Here is a 19,581-nt window from a genome sequence, read left to right as displayed (position 1 = left end):
TAAAATATTGTAAATTGAAAAAATAATTACTGTTACTTTAATTATAATATTCATTATGATTATAATTTTAATTAATTATGATTCAATAATAATAATAATATATAATTAAATAATTATGTATTATTATTTTTAAAAAAAATTTATTATTTTAGTAATAAACAAATATAGAAAAAAAATCAAAGCAATTGTTTGTTAATTTATTATAAGTAAATACCAAAAATATATAATAATAATAATTTTAAACAGAAATATTTTTTTAATTTAATTTTTAATTGATATTTTTAACTTTGATTTTAAATTTAAAAATTTTAAACTAATCAGACGTTACGGTATTATAAATAAATAATGAATAAAAATAAGTATTTAAATCCGAATTATTTTTGATAATTATAAATAATTAATGAATTTGTACGAAAATTGAAAACGAGGTTAAAATTAATAATTAACGAATTAATAAATTATTACAATGAAAATTATTTTTTATAATTTTTACTTTAGCTCTAAAATAATTAATTTTTAATTTAAAACTAAAAAAAATTTTCATTTTTAGTGATTATTATTGTTTAATGACTTTTTATATTTAATATAATACGTTTAAATTAATTAATTTTTATTAAAAATTAATAAAATATATTTTATTTAAATAAAAAAAATATATATTTTTAATAATAAAATTAATAATTAATTAAATTATATAAATAATAAATATATGTATATTTAATAAATTATTTTATTTATTTATATAATTAAAAAATATATATTAAAAAATAAACCTAAATAAAAATATAAATAATAATTAAAATAATCGTTATTAATTTTCAAAGAAAAGAAAATTTCAAATTTCCCACATTTTTTTACTAACGCCATCTGCCACCAACCTTAAACAACTGCTAGTCAAGCGATCACTTCCGATTCCTTGTCGACTTCTCTTAACCCTCAAAATTCGATCAATTTTTTTTTTATCACCATATCTTTATGAATCTAACTTTCTCACTAGGTTTTACTTTAAAATTCCATCACTTTAAAGTACTTTTTTTAACTTTTTACTCTTTTCACACTTATTAAATTACTTTATGTCAATAAATTTTTATTTTCACCAACAAAATTGACGCACGTCTTTCTCTACAACAATCTCAAACCGGAAGTGACCGTTTATAACTAACGCCATCTGCCACTAACCTTAAACAACTGCTCTAGTCAAGCGATCACTTCGATTTCTTGTCGACTTTTCTAACCTCAAAATTTGATCGATTTTTTATCATCACATTTTTATGAATTCAATTTTTACACTAGGTTTTATTTTAAATCACTTTAAAGTTAATTGTTGTTAATTGTTATTTATTAAACTTTTTACTACTTTACACACTTATTAAATTACTTTAAATCAAGAAATTTTTTAGTATTTTTTACCGACAAAATTTACACGCGTCTACTCTACGACAATCTCTAACCGGAAGTGACGGGAATTGACAATATTCATAAAAAAAATTATACTGTAATATTTTTATTACTATAAGATATTTTTGTCCTATTTTTAAATTAATAAAAATTGTATATATAAATATAAAATAGAAATAAATAGTAAAAAATAATTATTTGATATAAATGTTGCCAACCTTATAAAGACGAAAGACGAAAAATTTCTGCTTGGCTCCAGGTCAAAAAAAGATGGCCATTTTGGAAAACACAATTTTAAAAAAAAACATTCACAATCCCGAAACTGAGTTTAAAATTAAGAAAAATTAATTATATATACTTTTTATATAATTATAATTAAACGATCGCGATTTAAAAAGAAAATCGAGCACTCCCGAATTTTTTTTTTGAAAAAGAAAATATTTAATGAAATTTATTATACTAGACACAATTTATTTTTGTGAAAAAAAACGCGTGGGCATAGAGAACAAAATCGACTAAAATCCTCCAATACACACAACGATTATTTATTATTGAAACACATGTTTAAACATGTCGCGACACACGAATAGTAACTGATGGTTTGGAACAAATTTCTCTCGTAAATTTGCTTATCTACTATAAATGGCAATATGTACACATATCAACCCCTTTGCTTTACGTTAATAACTGGAAATATAAACACAACAACGCTAGAAACCCCAATTTTGCCAACATAGTAAACTTTATTTTGACTCAAGTATTTATTTCCGATTTACTAGCGAAATATATTTTCTTTTTTTTTCTATTTTCTTTTGAGAATTTAAAAAAACTAATATAGAATAATCGCTGAAATATTACTTTTAAAACTATTTTACGTTGAAAAATTCAAGTATCGAAAATTTTAAGGTTAGATTATTTTACACGCAAAAAAAGAAGAAAAAATTACCGTATTTATACACTATATAGTTGATAAATCTAATTTATTTAAACACTGTTAATTACTTTTAAACATAAAAAAAACATTAATCGCGATTTAATTACAATGTAAAAATTGAAGAAAACTGATCGTTGACGATTTTCTTCTCTAGGCCCACAAATTTAGTGAGCGACACTAGCGCTCTTGCGGCAAAAGTGTTGCAACTCAGATGGAACATTTTACAAATGGCGCAAATATATGAATTGAATTAAAAAAAATTAATTTTCTTTTTTTTTTCGACGAAATATTTTTATTTTCGCTTTTTTTAAAATATCGCATAATAATAATAATAATGAATTTATTCGACATTGTGTTCCATTTTTTTTTTGATTTACAGATAGAGATATACATATATTATTTCTTTTTTTTTTTTAAATTACAATCCGTAGTATTTTTTTTTTTTTTATTTCTTTTTTTAGTTAAAATATTTGATAAATTATATAATATCAAAGATCTCAACTCTCGACAAATAGATTTTAAAAAAAGGGGACTAAAAATATCTCCAATATAACATGATTTTTGTAAATATATATATAATATATTTAAACATTTTTTAAATTCAAATTTTTTTTTTTAAGTCTAAAAACACTTTTTTTAAATTAAACAATTTTTTTTTAAATCTAAAAACACTTTTTTTTGTCGCTTTAAAAATTTATAATACCTATTGGCCATTTAAAATTTGTCACTATTAATTATTATATTTTGGAACACTTTTGGAAATTTGCAATTTACTCTAATGTTAAAATTTATAGATGTGTATAAACATTTTTAACAAAATTAAAATGTTAATTAAAACTTGTTTGCAAATTTATTTAAATTTTTTATCCAACTATAAATATTTCTGAAAAAAAAACAAACACGAGTCGTGATATTTAAAAAACAAATCAATATTATTAAATATTAAAAAATATATATTTATATAACGGAAATAAAAATTAAAAATAAAATCATTTTTCTAATTTATGGTAAATTAATTTTTAAAAAAATTATAATAATCTAAACAAATTAAAATTGTACAAACAAAAATTATTTCATTTTTTTAGGCATTAAAAAAAATTGTGTTTCTATAAAAATTATTAAAAAAAAAAAAATTAACGACTCTTGAATTTTTTAGTATTTTACAGAGACGTTTGAATTTTTCTCTTAAATTTTCCATAAAATTCAAAAAAACTTTACATACAAATTGAAAATTATTTTTTTATTAACTTTATCACAAAAAAAAATTACAAAATAAATTATTTATTATTATTATTTATTATTTAAATTAATTAAGAAATAAAAATTCGTTAAAAAAAATTCATTTTCAATTCAATTTAAAAAAAATGTAAATTTTTCATAAATTATTGTTTAGTAATTGTAATAATTTTTTTATAATAATAATAATAATAATAATAAAAATAATAATAATAATAATAATAAAAATAACTGTAAATTATAATTATAAATTATAAAATTATAAATTCCATAATTGTTAAAATAATTATAAAAGTAAGAATTTTTATTAATTTCTTTTTTTTGTTTGATTAAAAGAATTTAAAAAAAGGAGAAAAATTCAATCGTTTCGTTGTGCATTTTTCTCTTATCGAGAGATCTATGTAAAAAATAAAAGACTTAGAAACGTGCATTTTTAACATCAATAACATTGTCGATTGTAAAAAAAAAAAATTAAAAAAAAAATTAAAGACGGATTTTCCTCGATCTTATTATTTATAAATATATTTCTGTGAATCGTGTGCTTCATTTTTTTTTCTTTTTTCATTAATATTTATACATATGTTCGTATTTACAATTAGGAATGAAACTTTGAACCTAACAAACTGAGCCTTCTCTAATTTCCCAGGTCAGTTCGAACGAAATGAAAATTAAAAAAAAAAAAAAATATTCAAAACTGACGCAAAACGGGACGCAATTATAAAAATTTCGGGTTTTTTTTTGTAATTGTCTCAATGAAAGTCTCGACATTAATTTTTTTTTCTACTTTTTCATTTTATTTTCATTTCATTTTATTAAAAGTTCTTAATTATTTTTTTTGCTTTAATTTAAATTTTTTTCAATATTAATTAAATTTTCATTATTACTGATTGAATTAATTAATTTAATTGTGAATAAAAACTAAAAAAAAAAAAACATGGTCATTCTATAAAAAAGAAGCAAAAATTATAATTTTCTTTTTGTCACCTTTTTTTTTTTGAAACTTTCATCGAGAAATTTTTAAAAATAAAAATCCTTCGATTAAAAAAAAAAAACAAAAATTGCCCCGAAAAAAAATTTCAATTGTAAAATATTTTTTTAAATGCAACTATTTAGAAATTAAATTACCATCTCAAAGCAAAAGGAATAAAATGGAAAATCACAAAAAAAATTAAAAAAAAAAAATTCTATCAATTAAAAAAATTTCTAAGAGACTTTTACAATTAAGCGTAAAAATTGATATATACGAAAAATCACAATTTTTCCAATTTCTTTTTTGTTGAGAAGGAAAAAAATGTGATTCTCAATTATCAATTTAAGATTATTCTTTTTGACTAACTAAAAAGCCATGCGCAATATAATGTGCAGGCTCATTTAATTTGGTTCTGTACAAATAGGAAATTATTTTCGGATTTCTTTTCTTTATCTGTATGTGTGTCTATATATGTGTGTTTGTGTGTGTTTTTTTTCTTCTTCTTCTTTCTTTTTAATTTTTAAATTTATTTACTACTCAAGGATTGAAACCTCGGTAAACAAAGGCCAAATTTCGATTCGATTCCAGTGAAAATTGGAAGCGCTACTTCATAACCGCCAATGTGATCAGGATTTGTCGATCGGATCTCATCGGCAACACCTGTTGACGGTACTTTCAGTTCTGATCCACTTGGTCGTCTGAAGAATTGAAAAAAAAAAATTATTTTCGAAATTTAGATAAAAAAGGAAAATTAATTTAAAAAAAAATCGTACTTTTTTTTCTATACTTATATAGGATGAAATTTTTTAGTTTTAATTTTTTCTTTTTGTATATTAAATTTTTGCAAAAAAAATACTCACGATCCTCCAAAATCGACAACAAATAACCTCTGAAGAACCTCGTAAGTAAAGAGCGTTACTCCAAATTGCGGCGACGACCTGAACACTCGGGCTGTAAAAATAAAAATTCCAAATATTTAATAATGAAACAAAAAAAAAGGAAAAATTTTCTACGGTGGTGTTTCTTTGTCGAAATAAAGAAACTATGGTGATTTGAACAATTAGTTAATTTATCACTTTACACGATTTTCTTCTTCTTCTAAATCACTTCTAAATAATATCAAAAAAAATTATATTCCCAAAAAAAAGTGATCAAAAATTACTAATCTAGTAAAACAAAAAAAATCTAATAAAATAAAATTATCAAATATAAAAAATTTTCTAAAAATAAAATTTCAAGTTTAAAAATTTTTAAATAAGAAATTTTTGGAAAATTTCGTCTAAAGTGATTAACTGCAGTGAATTAAAGATAATAATTAATTTCCAATTCGTCAAAATGAAATTATTATTTTATTATTTAAAGGGGGAAAAATTATTACTGAATGAAATCAATTAGCGATGATGTATTTTTAATAGTAAAAAATAAAATTAGGACAGTTAATTACTTATTTTACTTTAATTAGTTAATTACAAAATAATTTTTTGACTAATGGGAAACAATTTTTTAACTAAAACCCTTTTTTTTAATTTATTTTTATTTTTTGGAAATTACTTAAAGCAAATAAGTTAAGACACAGAAAAACTGCAAAGAAAATAGAACCAAATATAATCGCGTGCAATAAATCGGTTATTTAATTAGCTATGAATGATTCAAAAAAAAAAGTGAAAATCACTAGCATTTTTTTTTTTTCTTCTTTTTTTCTACTTACTGATGAGCAAGTCACCGGGTCATGTAAAAGAGAAAAAAGCGGTCGATTGTTGTCACAGGTTGAAATTTTAAACCCATGCAAAAATCGACCAAATCAAAATATATTACTAACTATGCCAAAAAGAGGAAGAAATGATAATTTATCTGAAATGCTTTGCTTTATTATGCAAAAAAAAAATTACTACTGCTAATTAAATTATATATTTATAAAATAGCTGAAAAATTGAAAAAGAAAAGAAAATTATCAAATTTAATATTTATTTTATTACCTGTTGCTCCTTTCCAAAATGCTCTCGCTCCTTCTTCCCTGTAAATTTTTCTCGCACAATCAACAAGTCCATTGTATGTCGTTTGTCCTTTTCTCGCAACGACCTAAAAAAACAAATTTTATTTTTATTTATTTAAACAAACCCTCCCGTACAAATAATACTAGTTTTTATTTTACTTTCATTTTTTTTTTATTTTTCGATTCTAAAAGTAAATGTTCTAAAAATTATTTTTGATATTAATTTTTTATTATTATGACGATTTCGTTCTTTTTATTATATACTTTTATTTTATTCCATTTTTTAGATTCTAAAAGTAATAAAATAAAATAGTAAATTATTAAAAATAATAAATAAATATTAATAAAATAAATAATTAAATATTAATAATAATAAAAAAAAATTGCAAAAAAAATATTTTTTTCTTTAGATTTTTATTCAAGAGGTAATTTTTTTGAATATTTATAATTAAACAAACCTGTAGACGAGTTTTGATAACATCGGCAGGAGTGACAAGAGCAGCGGCCGGAACACCGGCAATTGCACCGGAAATAAGAAGCGATAATGGTGTATTGTATCCACCTTCGTCAGCCATTCTCGATTTTGTATGAGCGTACATTGGAAAATAAATAGCGCTAAAGGGCACATCTCTCAAGAAACATGCCCTAGCTCCCTAAAACGAAAAAGAAAATTAATAAAAAGAATTGTTAAGAAATTAAAAATTAAGAAAATAAAAAAAGAAATTAAAAAATTAGTGTAAATGTAATTAAAAAAAAATTCAATAAAAAAGAAATATAAACTAAAAATTTTTTTATCATTTTTGTAGTCAAATTTTCTACTCACTTTATACAATCCAAATAGTCCTAATTCCTTAACGACAGCCCAAGCTCTAACTTTTTGACCTCCCATTATTTCACCAGCAACTTGCAAACGAATTTTCACAATTTCCAAAGGATTTGTAAAAATTACTTGAGAGCCTCCGGCCTTGAGAAAAATATATTTCGATAAATATTTTTTTAATTTATTTAAAATTTTTTTTTGTTTTATTTTAAATATTTTAATTAATAATTCAAAAAGGTGGAAAATCATTTTAAAAAAAGAAACAAGAAGTAATCATTAAAAACAAAATAAATTAAATACTTACACAAGCGCCAGAAACAATTTCCCCAACAAGTGGAATATTTCCATTTTTATCACTAAATTTGTCACGACAAAAATCATTGACTGTGAGTTTAATGGCTTTTTCTGGCGCAACACCCATTAATTGTGGTACTAATCCGCGATAAAGTCCAAAGAAGCCCTCGTGTCTGATGACCTATGTGTTTGCAAAAAGAAAATTTGATTTCAAATTTACAATTAAATTTAATTAAATAATAACAATGATAAAAAAAAGAATTGTTAAACTTAAACTTCTTTAAATAAATAAAAATAAATTTATAAAAATAATATTTTATTTAATAAATCACGCAATAAAATAAAAAATAATTTATAAAATGTAGGGAACAACTATTTTATTTACCTCCTACAAAAATAATATAATAATAATAATAATAATAATAATCGACATCAAAATTATTATTTTTTTTTTGTAAAATTTTATGAACCATTTGTCGAGCCAAGGAAAAATTAATTTCGAAATATTTTGGAATTTATTAAGAGTTTATCTTTTAAAAACTTTTTTTTTTGGTCCAAACTAGAAAAAATTAATAATAGAAATAAGAATGAAATTTTTTTTCGTTTCGTACCTTTTTACAACAATCGAAACTATTTCTGTACATCAATTCACCGATGAATGAACCTGTTCTTTGATTTTGCATTCGTGTCTTCACCAAATCAATGGGATAAACTGCAGTCGCTCCCACAGCTGAAAATTCATTTTTTTTTTGTTAAATATTATATTTAAATAATTATATTTATTATTATAATGTTTATTATTATTATTGCTATTATTATTAATAAATAATAAGTTAATAATTATTTAAATTCAACTAATTATTATTTGATTAATAATTTACTACTTTATTTAAATTTTTTCTTTTTTAATATAAAAATGTAATAAAAAAATAAAAAATTTTTTAACTTTTTTTCCTGATTTTTAAGCTCTTTTCAAATTTGAAATTCAAAAATTTTCTCTATTAAAAAAAAAAAAAAGGGTGAAATTTAGAAAATTATTAAGCTCACCTCCACCAACGGATCCGAGAACAAATCTGTAGCTGCTCTCAAGAATTTGAACTACAACTCCACGTTCCTCTGGACTCTGAAATTATTTCCTTTTTATTATTTATTTTCATTTTATTATTTTTAATTATTATTCAATTAAATTTGTAATTTTTTTTTTCAATTATTTTATAAATGTAAAGTAAATGTAACTTTACTTTTTATTTATTTATTATTTTTATAATAAGTAATTTAGCAAAAAAAAAAGGAATTTAGTAATTAATTATTTTTGTAAATAATAAATAAAATAAATTTCTTATAAATAATTTACAATAATAATAAAAATTGGTATAGATTCTAAATAAATAAATAAAAATCATCAATATCTACACTTACGGAAACGGCTTTGATTTCAGCGAGTCTTTTGGTGATTTGCTTGAAATACTGTTCGGGAGTAATTGCCACAAGGTCATTATAAACGATCTTTCTGAAAAAGTAAATATAGAAATAGTTAAAGAAAAAAAGTAAAAAAGATTTTTTTTTTAACAATTAGAAAATATGATGAAGAATCAGGTCATCGTCGATTTTTTTTGGAGAATTTGTCGCCTTTCTAAAAAAGTATTGAAAGTGAAAAATATCAAAATGATATAAAAAAATAATGAGTTAATACAAAAAAGAGAAAGAGGAAGAGAAAGAGAGAAAATTTGTGAAAAATATATTTAAGAAAAATGTGACGTAAAAATATTTGCGAGAAAAATGAATTATGATGTAAATTAATAAATAAATATTAAAACAACAACACGAGAGATATTCTGAGAAACAAAAAACGCACCCAAATCGCTTAAACTTCTCAGCAACTTCTGTAGATCTGATCATCCAAAGCAGCGAGAAAAAAACACGTAAAGAAATTTTGTTCAATGATGACAAAATGTCCTCTGTTTTTCTTTTTTTTATAAACTTTTTTTTTTGTTAAAGCAAACACGTAATTTTTTTGTGAAAAAAAGAGAAAAAACGGAATTTTTTTTTAAAAACACAAAAGACGGAATTTTGTGGTGGGAGGCAATTTTTTCTTATCAAGAAATAAATTGAAAAAAAATATTAATCATACCCCGTATGATGAAGTAAATCACAAAGATGAAAGAGAATATCAACTTCCAGTGGCGTTATTTGGGACATCATTTGTGCAGAGTGAAGAAATTCCTCTATAAAAAAAGAAATAAAATTTGTTTTTCCAATAATATCTTTATAATAAAAAAAAAAAAAATTGATATTTTAATAAAATTATTTGTAATAATGAAAAATTTAATAATTAAATTTATCGTAAATTTCAATCGAAAATTTTGTAATTGTAATTTTAATTAATTAAATTAAATTCTAAAAAACAATTTTTGTCAATAATAATAATAATAATAATTGAAAATACCTTTTGTGACTTCTTGATTTCTATGGCCATTCGTTGCATTCAAATAGATTCGTTTAATCAACTCCATATTATTAAGAAGAGAATTAAAAGCCATAAAATAGGGGAAACTGATTTTTTTCGAAGTGTGTCCAGCACTAACTGCCTGCAAAAAAAGCAAAACAAAAAAAATAAATAAAGTTTAATAAATGTGATTTACTATAAAATTAAAAATAATAAAAATAATTATTGTAAAATAAATCTTTTTTTTTTCATTTAATATTATTTCTTTATAATGTTCATATTTCTTACCGTTATTAAATTATCCTTAACGTCCTTAGTGAGAAGATGACTTTTTATACTAAGCATTATGTCCTGAAAATCTAGTGCTGTTATAAAACCACTGCCATCTTTGTCGAATTTTTTAAAGGCCTCAGTGGCATATTCTTCATGAAAGTCCTGCAAAGAAAAAAAAAATTAATTCAAATCTAAAAAATTTTCAAATTATTTCAAAATATAAATAATTTCAAAATAAATAATTTTCAAATTATTCCACAATTATTTTAAAATAAATAATTTTCAAATTATTCCACAATTATTTCAAAATAAATAATTTTCAAATTATTCCAAAAATATTTTAGATAAATAATATTTAAACTAAGTATTTCAAAATATAGAATTTTCAAATTATTCCAAATTTATTTATTTCTTCATTGGTTTTTAATTTCAAAATTCAAAAAAAAAGAAAAGAAAAGTGAATTAATCAACTGAACGTGAAAAAATTTAATTAATTTTGAAAAAATAAGTATTAAGTTTTAATTAGTTTCGAGAGTTAGTTTCATAGTTTTTTTTTGAAGTTTACTTTTTATTAATTTTCCACTTTTCATTCAATTTTGTTTTCTGCTTCTCAACTTTCATAAACAGAACTTGTGGTTTAACTTGAAAAAAAACCAATTTAATAATACGTCTACTTTATTTGTGCAAAAAAAAAAATGTTATTTGAAGTTAAAAAATTTTTAAAAATATATATAGTAATAAAATTCATTAATATTTAAATAATAATAATAAATAACAATATTTAAAAAATTATTTTTTTTAAAAAACAAACTTACATGTAGGAACTGACTGAATTCTGCATAACTAATAAGCCTCTTTTTGTCTTTTCCAAAGTACAATTTTATAAAACTGCTGTCCATATTGAAAGGCATCTTTTGATGCAAAACAGTTTTTCTCATCACCTCAGCGAACTCCTCTAAATTTCAAAAAATAGAAAGAAAATAAATACAAAATTTAAATAATAATAATAATATATATTTCCTTCAATTTTTTTTACTTAATTTTTTTTTTATATATAAAATTTATTGTACAAAATTTACATTTACAAAAAGTTTTTTTTTTCACAAAGAATAATAATTCAGCAATTAGAAATTAAAATAAATTTTCGAACAAATTAAAAAAAAATTTTTTATAAACGAAAACTTTAGGTAATTATTGTTTTTTTATTCAGGAGAGAAAATTTAATAACAAAAGAATTTAGTAAACAAAATAATTTTAATTATTAATTTTATTGTTCTTTTTTTCCTTAAAAAAATTGTAATTTTTTTTATACAGGAGAAAATTTAATAAGAAAAGAATTTAGCGAAAAAAAACTTTTAATTATTATTATTTTTATATTGTTCTTTTTTTATTAAAACAAAATGTATTTTTTTTTTATTCGGAAGAAAATTGAATAACAAAAGAATTTAGCAAAAAAAAAAGGAATTATTATTTTTATTGTACTGTTTTCTTAAAATAAAATGTAATAAAAAAATAATTTTAGTAGAAAAAAATTTGAAAATAATTAATATTTTTGTTTTTTTCTCTTTTTATTTAAAAAAAAAAACCCCCGCAATACGAAAACAATTTGTCAGAAAAAAACATTTTAAAAATATAAATTTAATTATTTACTCACCAAATGCAACCATTCCATTTCCATTTGTGTCAAAGAGCTGAAAGGCCGTCTTATAAAGTGCATCGGGCACGCAGAGAAGGCCCTCGAAAGATTGAAACTCAGCAAATGAGATGAGTCTTCAAAAAAAAAGGGGAATTATTTTTTTAAAAACCAATTTTTTTTTATAAAGCAAATTTTGTTTCTTTAAACACTAAATTTTTTCTTGTAACTATATACAAAAATGTAATTTTATCAAATATTATCAGTATTAGATGCATAAAAAAAACAATAATTTTCCATTCAATTTTGTTTAATGATTTAATAAGTAAATATTTTAATAATTAATTAATTAAATTTTTTAATAATTTTAATTAATAATTTTTACTAATTAATATTTGATATTTTAATGATTTAATAAGTAAATATTTTAATAATTAATATTAAATTTTTTAATAATTTTAATTAATAATTTTTACTAATTAATATTTGATATTTTAATATTTTATTTTTCCATTTTCTTTTTTCTAATAAATATTAATTTAATTATTTTCTCATTTAAAAAAAAAAAATTAAATTTACTTTTTAGACACAGGAAATAAAATTTTTTTCTCCTAATTTTGTTTTTTGTTTTACAGAAAAAAATTTCATATTCTTTTTTTTGGTTTTTTAAATTCTCTTACCCATCTTTGTTGGTATCAAGGATTCCAGCGAGTAACTTGACAGAGTCAGGGTTGAAATCGGCATCAGTGTAAAGGCCAAGGTAACTCCGAACAAAGTCAGCCGATGTCATGAACCTCTCACCATTCTTCTCTTGCGTGGCATACTGTAATAAATACCAAACTATTTTTAATTAACATTCGTATATATATATATATATATATATATATGTATATAAATAATTAAATAATAAATCAAAAATTTATTTTTTGAAAAAGTTTTTAAATGTCAATATATTTTTCTTGAAATTTAAAAAATAGAAAACAAAAAAAAATCGCGACTGGGATTCCCCGTTCGATATACTTTTATTTCCCAAAGGGATTCCCCGGAATTTAACAGTTATTTTTTGTATTTTATATTTTATTTTTTGCATAAATAAATATATAAGTAGATAATTAAATAAAATACGATATATTTTTTAATAATAAAAAAATAATATATATATTCAAAATATTATAATAAATAAAATAATAATATTTCGTATGTTAATAAATAATTAAAGTTAAAATTAATTAATTAAAATTAAAATAAATTATTTTATTAAAATAGAAAAAAAATCAAAATATTAACTGAAAATATAAAAAAAGGGAAAACGGAGATAAAAAAATAGAAAATTTCAAAATTTGAAATTAAAATTAAAAATAAAAATATAAAATTAAGAAAATGGAAAATTAAAAAAAAATCAGATTGTTGCGATTTTATATAAATATAATTAAAACGAGAAAAATTCGTAATTTATTATAATTTTTTTTTTTTTTTTCGAGAAGACGTAAAATATCCACATTGACCTAAAAGCCATTCATTGATAAGGATTCACTTTTACGAAAGATCTTATAAAACATTATTCGCTAAAAGCGATTATATGATAAATTGGATGAAATCGATCTCATTTACAGAAAAAAAAAATAATATTCCCGATATTTACCTGATTGAAGATTTCATTAAGCCGATCACTGTTTGCTCGTTTCAAATATCCGGAACCCTGTAACAAAAAAAAAAACAATTAACAAAAAATACTTCAAAAAATATTTATTCTAAATAATTTGTTAAATATTTTATTTTTGTATTTTTATTATTATTTAAGGCCATGAAAAAAAAATATCTAAATTTATTTATTTGTTTAAATTTAATTTTAATTAAAATAAAAATTTTTTTTAAATAAAAATATTTTTAAATATAGAGAAAAAAAACGATAAAATTTTCAATTTCAAACTGCCCTTGAAATTTGTATATATAGTCAAGCGCGCTGAAAAATTATTGCGTAACAAGAGAAACAGTTTTGCAATAATAATTACTTATACAATTTAATCCAAATTATCAAAAACAAACACAAATTAATGATTCTATTTTTTTTTTGCCAATTCATGAAAAAAAGAAATTAAAAAAAAATTAGCATTTACAAGAATTTGTCAATTAATTAATCTGATTTAATTTGTCTCATTTGCAATCAATTTCAATTCTTAATTTTTCTTAAAATTAACATTTTTGTCTCAAACGTTTGAGATTTTTTTTTGAAAGAAATTAAAAATAAAAATTTTTTCAACAATATTTTTTTTATTTTAAAAATTAAAAATAGATTATCTCGCAAGTTAAATTAAAAATAACGTTCTAGTTTTTGAAAACACTGCGAAAATTTATCAAAAAAAAAAGAAAAAAAAGAAAATATTTTAAAAATTACAAATTTAAGAATTTCAAACTCAAATTAATTTACATATTAAATATTTAAAGTAGATAAAAATTTATTTTTTTTAAGCAAATAAGAAAAAAAATTTGTTTTTTTCTATAGGAAAAATTATATAAAAACGACTTTTATTATTAAATAATTTTATATTATTTTGTACAATTAAATTAAATTTTATTTTTTAATAAATTAAATAATTTTTTTTTTTACAATATTAAATTAATTTGAAATCCATTGATGTTTGAAATAAATAAATTAAATTAAATTTTAAAAAAATATTTTTTTTAAGCAAATAAGAAAAAAATTTTGTTTTTTTCTATAGGAAAAATTATATAAAAACGATTTTTATTATTAAATAATTTTATATTATTTTGTACAATTAAATTAAATTTTATTTTTTAATAAATTAAATAATTTTTTTTTTCAATATTAAATTAATTTGAAATCCATTGATGTTTGAAATAAATAAATTAAATTTAAAAAAATTATTAATTAAATTGTTTTTTAATTACACTCTAATTTTCATTAATTAAATTAAATAATTAAAATTCATTTTGATAAAACATTTTTATTTTATCGCAAAAAAAAAATTTCGTATAAAATCTCATCTCTATATGGAATTTAATGAAAAAAATATATATGATCACGTGTTTACCACGTGGTTCTCGTATAAAAAAAAAAAATTTCAAAAATTTTTTTTTTCGTCCTAAACAAGAAATTATTTTTTTTCTTACAATATTAAATTTTTTTTTTCTAAAATCTTTTTTAATTTGTACGTAACGAATATTGTTATAGAAAAATTATAACTTCTCGTATGTGAAAATTAATCTCAAGGTCGCAGTGTCTCTCAAATGTAATATTAAAGAAATCATCATCAATAAGACCAAGAAACAATAATTATCAAGTGAATAAAAAAGATAATTTAATTACTTTCTCGATGATAACAAAAAAAAAACTTAATTGTTTTTTAAGAAAATTTAATTTTTGCAAAATTAAAAGCTGAATTTTTTTTTCGAAATAATTAAGAAATAAAATAATAATAATAATAATAATAATAATAATAAATTCCCTAAGCAAAAAAAAAAAATAATAATAATAATAATAAATTCCCTAAGCAAAAAAAATAAATAATAATAATAATAATAAAAAATTAAGAATTAAGGAGTAATTAAGATTATTAACCTCAAATTGTTTAAAATATTAATCGATTTTAATTAATTTTGTTTTTTATCATAATTTTAATTTAATTACTGCGCCCTTAATACTGCGGTTTAGAAAAATTTAATTAACTATTTACTAACGAATTTTAAGTCATTTATTTTTATGTAATTAATTAAAAATAATTAATATTCAAATTAAATAAAAATTTACACCTGTTAATACGTTCATTAATATCAAATTAGTAATGAAAAAAAAGAAAAACAATGGAAAATGTTTCAAATATTTCCGCGTTCATACACTTTCTATCAATTATTAAGAAAAAAAAAAAGAAAAACAATAAAAGTGGGTCGGTCACATGTTGCAATTTACGTAATTTGTTGCCTCGCGCGATCTAAAAAAAAAATACTATATAGTCGTTAACAAGTTTTACGCACTTTTTAATCTTTTTTTATTTGTTGAAAAACAAAATATTCACTGATGATAAAAAAAAAAAAAAACGTACTCTTGTGTATGGCATGACGTACAATAAACAGGTCGGATGTAACTAGAATTAGAATCCAGTGATGCTCAATGTTGGTGACGATTTGTGATGAAAGAAGGAAAACACGTGCAAATTTATTGTACACGTGTCATTAGAGGGGAACAAAAAAAACAACTGATTTTTTAATTAAAACGATTATATGTCACATACACACACATAAAGCACATACTATATAAATATAGAAAAACTGATTTAGATTTTTCACTATATGAATACACGAAATAAGTCACTAAGGAACTGGATGATATTTCTCTTTCGATATTGAGGAACCGTGGCGGCCACTTCATTCAGTTCTTCTCCCCCCCCTCCACTCATTTGAAACTCAAGAGAGAAAAAATATCTACGTCTTTATCTTTGTCTTAGTTTTTTTCTCTCTCTCTCTCACACAAACTTATATATACTGGGTGTTTAATTTTTATTTATTAAAATTATTTAATTATTATTATATGGATTAATTAATAATAGTAAAATAATAATAATAACAATAATAATACTATAATAATAATACAACAATAATAAAAAAAAATAATAATAATAATACTAATAATTAATCAAAATTTTTATTTTGTTAAATGGTACAAGTTTTATTATTAAATTTTTTTTTTTTGAAAATATATCAATTAATTTCAATAAATAAAGGATGAATAACAAAATTTTGAATTTATATTCTATTTAAAATTTTTTCCCGCCGTTATTTTAGTGTTGTTTGGGCTTATTTTTTTTTTTGTTCAGTTGGCATCGCTGCAGTATTGTTAATTTTGTTCATATAACCTCAAAAATTACAATATTGACGTTTTATCGATAAAAATTGTGAAAAATTTTGTTTGTTTAATGAAAATTAAAGTATTTTAATATATTATGTTACTGAGAAACGGCAAATTATTCGTGAATTATTATAAAGAAGGGCCTGTTTTATAATACTATATGATTATTAAAAAAAAAAAAGTGCAAATCATAATAAAAATTTAATTTTAAGAAAAAATTATTTTTGCTAACAGAAAAAAGGATTTAACAATTGTTTTTTAGGTAAATAAATTTTTAAATATAATAGAATGATTAATATTTATAATTGATTAATTTAATATTGATTAATAATTAAATTTAATTAAAAAAAAAAAATTAATGGGAAAAATTTCTATTCTGTCTTAAAAATTTTTTTTTTTATTTTTTTATTTGAGATTTAATTTTCATAATAATCAGCAATATACCTAAAATGATCGACAGTTTATTGAACAACAGAAAATGTTGAGAGGTTAATCGCGCAGTTCTTGACTTTTATTTATACATATATATATATATATATACATCAGTGATAAGCAATAATGAACTTAAGCCCTGCAAAATCTCTCTCTAACTTCCAAGTGAAAATATTTGCAAAAACTGAGACTATAAGATTAAAATTATTAATATTTCGCTTGATATAATACAATCAATTAAAAAATTCTTTAATAAACATCTCAAAGTATTATTTATTAAACAAAGATATAATTCACATTTTTTTTTCTCTTAATCGCAATTGCAATTTTTCAAAATAATATTTGACAAAAAATTTTCTATTTAATACAGCCAAAATGTTTTTTTTTTTCTAAAATAATATTATCGAACTTAATATGACAATATTTATTTATTTAAAAGAAAATTTATTTAGAATAAATAAAAAAATATTAAAATATTAATATTAAAATAATAATAACAATATTAATAATATTAATATTAATATTAAAATAGTTTTTAAAATAAATAAATAAAATAAATAAAATAAATAAAATAAATAAAATAAATAAAATAAATAAAATAAATAAAATAAATAAAATAAATAAAATAAATAAAATAAATAAAATAAATAAAATAAATAAAATAAATATAATATTAAAATAATAATAAATAAATAATTCTACGTTAAAATATAGATTTTTTTGAAACAATGTAAATTAAAAAATTATTATTACAAGTAGATTTGATTTAAAATTACAGATTACAAAAAAAAAAATACTAAATTCGCTAATTATTTTTTTTGAAAAATTATTTTATAAATAATTATATAACGAGATAATACTAAGATAGAAAATATAAAAATTGAATCAAACAATATTATCTTGAAAATGATAATAACAAAATGATATAATTAATAAAAATAATAAATTACAAAAAATTTGAAATAACTTTAACGGGGTGGAGAAAAAAAATGGAAATTTAAAAATATTTTTTCACAAATTTATATAAATGCAAGTATATAACTGACCTCAGGCTGTAAATTATTATTCCTTGTAATCATGACGAAATTTTTTTTTTTCAACAATTCACACAATTCGATAAATTTGTCATTGCTATTTTTAAAAATAAGTACAATTGCACAATTTCCTTTTTTTATAGTAAAAATTTAAAAAAATACTTTTTTAAAAAAAAAATTGAGATCAATAATTCATTTATATCGATTTATATTATAAATATTTAATTAATATTTATATATTTTAAATATTTTATAAATACAATGTATTTATTAATATTAAAAAAATTAATTAGAGGGGCGAATAAAAATTTTTTTCGAACTAATTATTATTATTATTAATGAATTATAATTAATTAATAAAAAAAAAAAACGCGAAAGGTCCACGACTTACGATGTCATTCTAGAGACTAAAAGCAGGAAGCTACGATAGAAAATCACACACCGCGAGAGTGAGAGAAGTGTACCTCGAGGAAATCTGGCTCTTTGACGGCGGTGGGGCCGATTTAATCGTAGAGCCAGAAAAAGAGAGAGAGAGAGAGAAAATAGTCAGTGTTTCTTGCGTGAAAAAGAGCAAGAAAATGTATGAGAGAATGTGAAACATATACTAAAAGAGATGAGAACTAAAATCCTGAAATAAAATTAAATATCTGGTCTAAAAACGATTTCAATAACGCATCGAGCCAAGTTTCCTTCTTCAATAATTTTTATATTTTAATTTGCAATTAATTTTCCCACAAATCAAATTAACGAAAAAAATTTAATTCAAAACAAAATTACAATTATTTTTCATAAAAAATAAAATAATAAAAATTTTATAAAAAATTAATATCAGTTAATTTTTTATAAAATTATTTTTTTTATTTATTAATTTATTAAATAACAAATAAAAAAAATTAAATATGTAAATTAATTTTCAAAATCGAATTAAGAAATTAATTATTAAAAAAAAAATTGTCTAAAAATGTAAATTTAATTTTCGATTAATTTTCCGCTATTTGATTAATTAGAATTTTATATTGTAATAAGTTTACTTTATATATTCTAATTAGTTTGACAAATAACACAATGTTTAACATGTAGAATTCAAAGAATTGATAATAACAATATAAAAAATTTGTAATGCAAAATATGTGTTTTTCATTAACATACATTTTATAATTTTTGTACATATATATATATGTATATATATTTGTCAAGTCCAAGTATCGTGTGGCAAATTTGCAATAATCATGAATGACGCAAAGAGTCTCTTGG

The 19,581-nt window shown here is 20.1% G+C and overlaps 1 protein-coding gene across 5 annotated transcripts in view; it reads right to left on the bottom strand.

Annotated features, from left to right (window-relative positions):
• Positions 1-5,042: 5,042 nt before the first annotated feature.
• The window catches only part of LOC127281333 (calcium-binding mitochondrial carrier protein Aralar1), an 18,582-nt gene continuing 4,043 nt past the window's right edge, over positions 5,043-19,581 (bottom strand). For 2 of the 5 annotated variants that reach the window (XM_051304999.1, XM_051305004.1), the window contains exons 2-18: positions 13,640-13,696; positions 12,678-12,820; positions 12,019-12,134; positions 11,180-11,319; positions 10,380-10,526; positions 10,092-10,233; positions 9,777-9,870; positions 9,501-9,536; positions 9,065-9,155; positions 8,693-8,768; positions 8,257-8,375; positions 7,656-7,826; positions 7,355-7,495; positions 6,990-7,184; positions 6,515-6,617; positions 5,399-5,489; positions 5,043-5,236 (exon numbers count right to left, since the gene is read on the bottom strand). In XM_051304999.1, coding sequence (XP_051160956.1) covers positions 5,065-5,236; positions 5,399-5,489; positions 6,515-6,617; positions 6,990-7,184; positions 7,355-7,495; positions 7,656-7,826; positions 8,257-8,375; positions 8,693-8,768; positions 9,065-9,155; positions 9,501-9,536; positions 9,777-9,870; positions 10,092-10,233; positions 10,380-10,526; positions 11,180-11,319; positions 12,019-12,134; positions 12,678-12,820; positions 13,640-13,696 — 2,034 coding nt within the window. In that variant the 3' untranslated portion in view covers positions 5,043-5,064. Of the gene's footprint in view, positions 5,237-5,398; positions 5,490-6,514; positions 6,618-6,989; positions 7,185-7,354; positions 7,496-7,655; positions 7,827-8,256; positions 8,376-8,692; positions 8,769-9,064; positions 9,156-9,500; positions 9,537-9,776; positions 9,871-10,091; positions 10,234-10,379; positions 10,527-11,179; positions 11,320-12,018; positions 12,135-12,677; positions 12,821-13,639; positions 13,697-16,058; positions 16,411-18,339; positions 18,474-19,581 lie in introns of those variants that run through there. The other 3 variants (XM_051305001.1, XM_051305002.1, XM_051305003.1) reach the window with 3 other exon arrangements.

The sequence above is a fragment of the Leptopilina boulardi genome, unplaced genomic scaffold, assembly GCF_019393585.1.
Source record: "Leptopilina boulardi isolate dan_hultmark-lab unplaced genomic scaffold, ZJU_Lbou_2.1 LbouV2_266, whole genome shotgun sequence".
NCBI lineage: Eukaryota > Metazoa > Arthropoda > Insecta > Hymenoptera > Figitidae > Leptopilina > Leptopilina boulardi.
This window is presented reverse-complemented; position numbering and strand designations above follow the sequence as displayed.